The following is a 2459-nucleotide window of genomic DNA, read 5'->3' on the forward strand; positions in this document are numbered from 1 at the left end:
ACAATTTATTATTTATAAGGAACAATGGAATGTAAACAAGTAAAAAAGAAGAGTTTACGTCTTAACTTGAAACGTTATTTTTACAAAAAAAAAAAAAAAAAAAATTAGTAAGTTAGGAATGGTTTTAGTAGAAAGGTGTCCAGTTTTAGTACTTACTTCCTTTGAAGAATTAAAGATGAAATCCAAGTGGGGTACTTAAGGAGCTATAACAAATAAGTTAAAGTTGGGAGGAGTCTGTAGCAATGGTAATGTTAAAGAGTTTCATTGTGAACCGTATAAAGAGTAAAGTGTTCCATATATTTCATATACGAAGACAAAATCACACAATAAACGTTAAAACTAATGTAAACCCTGTGACTTCATGACCAGGAACCGTAAAAAGTGAAGGATACACAACAAGTATGTGACTGACTAAACATTTATAAGACTTGTCAAAAATGTTCGGTTATAGACTACACAAGTAAGGAGTGAAAAAAACTGGAACTAATACAACGAAATTCGAATATCACAAAGCTTGTAACATAGGTGTGAACAAATGGTGAATATTAAGTGGATATTAAGGTAGCTTGTGTTCACACGTAAAAAGTAGTCCTAGTACTGAAGAAAGAGGAACGATACATTAAGATGATCTACTTATTAACTGTACCGGAGGCTCATTGTTCAAGTATAATGTTGAAAATGTAAAACGGTTTTTACGGACGTCTGACAACTAGTAGAGCCTCAGATGTAAGAAATATCACTTATAAGTTCAGAAGGTACTACACTTAAAACTGAAATGTAAAAACTTGTTTTCCTAACTTTCATAAACTACAGTTCGTTTTAGTTTCAAGTTCGTTTCCCTAAGAAAGGAAAAACGACCTACGAGTACCTAAAAGTATATAGCCCAAAAAATCTGTTTTCCACTTCCACAATAGAGTATGTAAGTATGTATGTTATATGTACTTAGTATTTAATTAGTATGTTTGTACTTCACTATTAATTACAATTTTTGGCTGTTCTAGGTATGAGTACATTGACATTTTATTCTGTTATGGCAAGGAGTGAATACCAAACAAATGGCAAGCATGTTGAAACCATTACATATGGTTGCTCTTTTGACTTTCAAAATGCTCTTTATATCAAACATAAATTGAGCAATAGAACCAACAAGAAAAGGAAAGTGAGATTTGATTTCAATTCGTCCAACATTTGTCCAGCAAGGATTCAAGCTAGAATATCTGAAGACATGGTGATTGCTAAAGTGTGTGCCCAACATAATCATCCTCACGACCTAGAGCACATGAAAGTACAGAAGCTACCCAAGACCAGGAGGGATTTCCTTATGAACGCGTTTATAATGGGAGCAAGTATGTCATAACAATAGCCCTTGTTTTATAACATACTCTTGTATAACAATAGCCCTTGTAGCTTAATGGTAAAATATCCTGCCAACCCAAGGTTCAAGTTAAATAGGCTTGAGTTCCAGTAGTAGTGTGATGTCAAAAATAATGAATACCAATACTTTTCTTCATAATTACTTTGTTAGTTATGCAATGTCATAGCATTGTTAGTTTTACTTTCCTAAGGAAACCTAATTGGGAGTAAAAAAGATTCTTTCTTATGGCTGGGATCATAGTTTGATATATTTGTAGATAACTTGTTGCTTTTGTTTGTTGTAGGTGTTGAAGAGGTCATGGATCTTCTGCAGGAAGAGTCCAAACAAGCGGGCATTGTTACCAAGGAAAGTAGTCTGCCAAGGAGGTTCTTCAAGGAACTACAAAGAAAATCATTGCTCAAGTACAGCGCTGGTAACGACATGGAAGCTGTCCATCAGTTCGTAGAAGATCTCAAGACAGTAGATGGCATTCTCATTTACAAGTCAGGAACAGAAGTATTTGGAGTTCCTGAGGAATTACCTCCTGATATATTCATGTTGGGTATACAAACCCAACTCATGTTACAAATGCTGGAGGCCTATGGCAAAGTAGTTTATATTGAAGGACTCCATACACCAGTGCAGTATCCTGACTATCGACTAATCAACTTCCTAGTGATGGATGAAGTCGGTAATGCATTCCCAGTGGCGTATTTCATAACCAATGGATTATCTGCTCAACACTTGACAATCCTCTTTTCCTCTCTGAAACCTCGGGTCGGACATCTCAATGTAGAGTCTCTTGTGGTACAAAGTGATCAGTTCTATGAGGTTGCCTTATCCTCTGTGTTAAACACCAAGACTATTTTCATCAACCAGTGGGATTTGAGTTGTCTTGATGAACCTAGGAAGAAAGTTAAAGGCAATCAAAGCTTCGAGTATGCTGTTGTAGTTGATGGGGAAGGTATGTAACATGTAAAGTTCATAGTAGTAAGTTGACAGTTTTGTTTCACAATTCTTTCGCAAAAATGAAATATTTACATCAGGTACCTTTTGCTTTGAGTACCTCTCCGTTCCGAATATTGAGATCGCTACTAGACATCTA

The 2459-nt window shown here is 35.4% G+C and overlaps 1 protein-coding gene across 1 annotated transcript; it reads left to right on the top strand.

The window, feature by feature from the left end:
- Nucleotides 1-945: 945 nt before the first annotated feature.
- LOC103521673 lies at nucleotides 946-2382 on the top strand. Its single transcript, XM_008486784.2, has 2 exons — nucleotides 946-1346; nucleotides 1659-2382. Exons 1-2 carry the CDS (start codon nucleotides 1004-1006, stop codon nucleotides 2324-2326), a joined length of 1011 nt encoding a protein of 336 aa, XP_008485006.2. The 5' UTR covers nucleotides 946-1003; the 3' UTR covers nucleotides 2327-2382.
- The last annotated feature ends 77 nt before the right edge of the window (nucleotides 2383-2459 follow it).

This window comes from Diaphorina citri, unplaced genomic scaffold (assembly GCF_000475195.1).
Source record: "Diaphorina citri unplaced genomic scaffold, Diaci psyllid genome assembly version 1.1 scaffold5692, whole genome shotgun sequence".
Lineage (NCBI taxonomy): Eukaryota > Metazoa > Arthropoda > Insecta > Hemiptera > Psyllidae > Diaphorina > Diaphorina citri.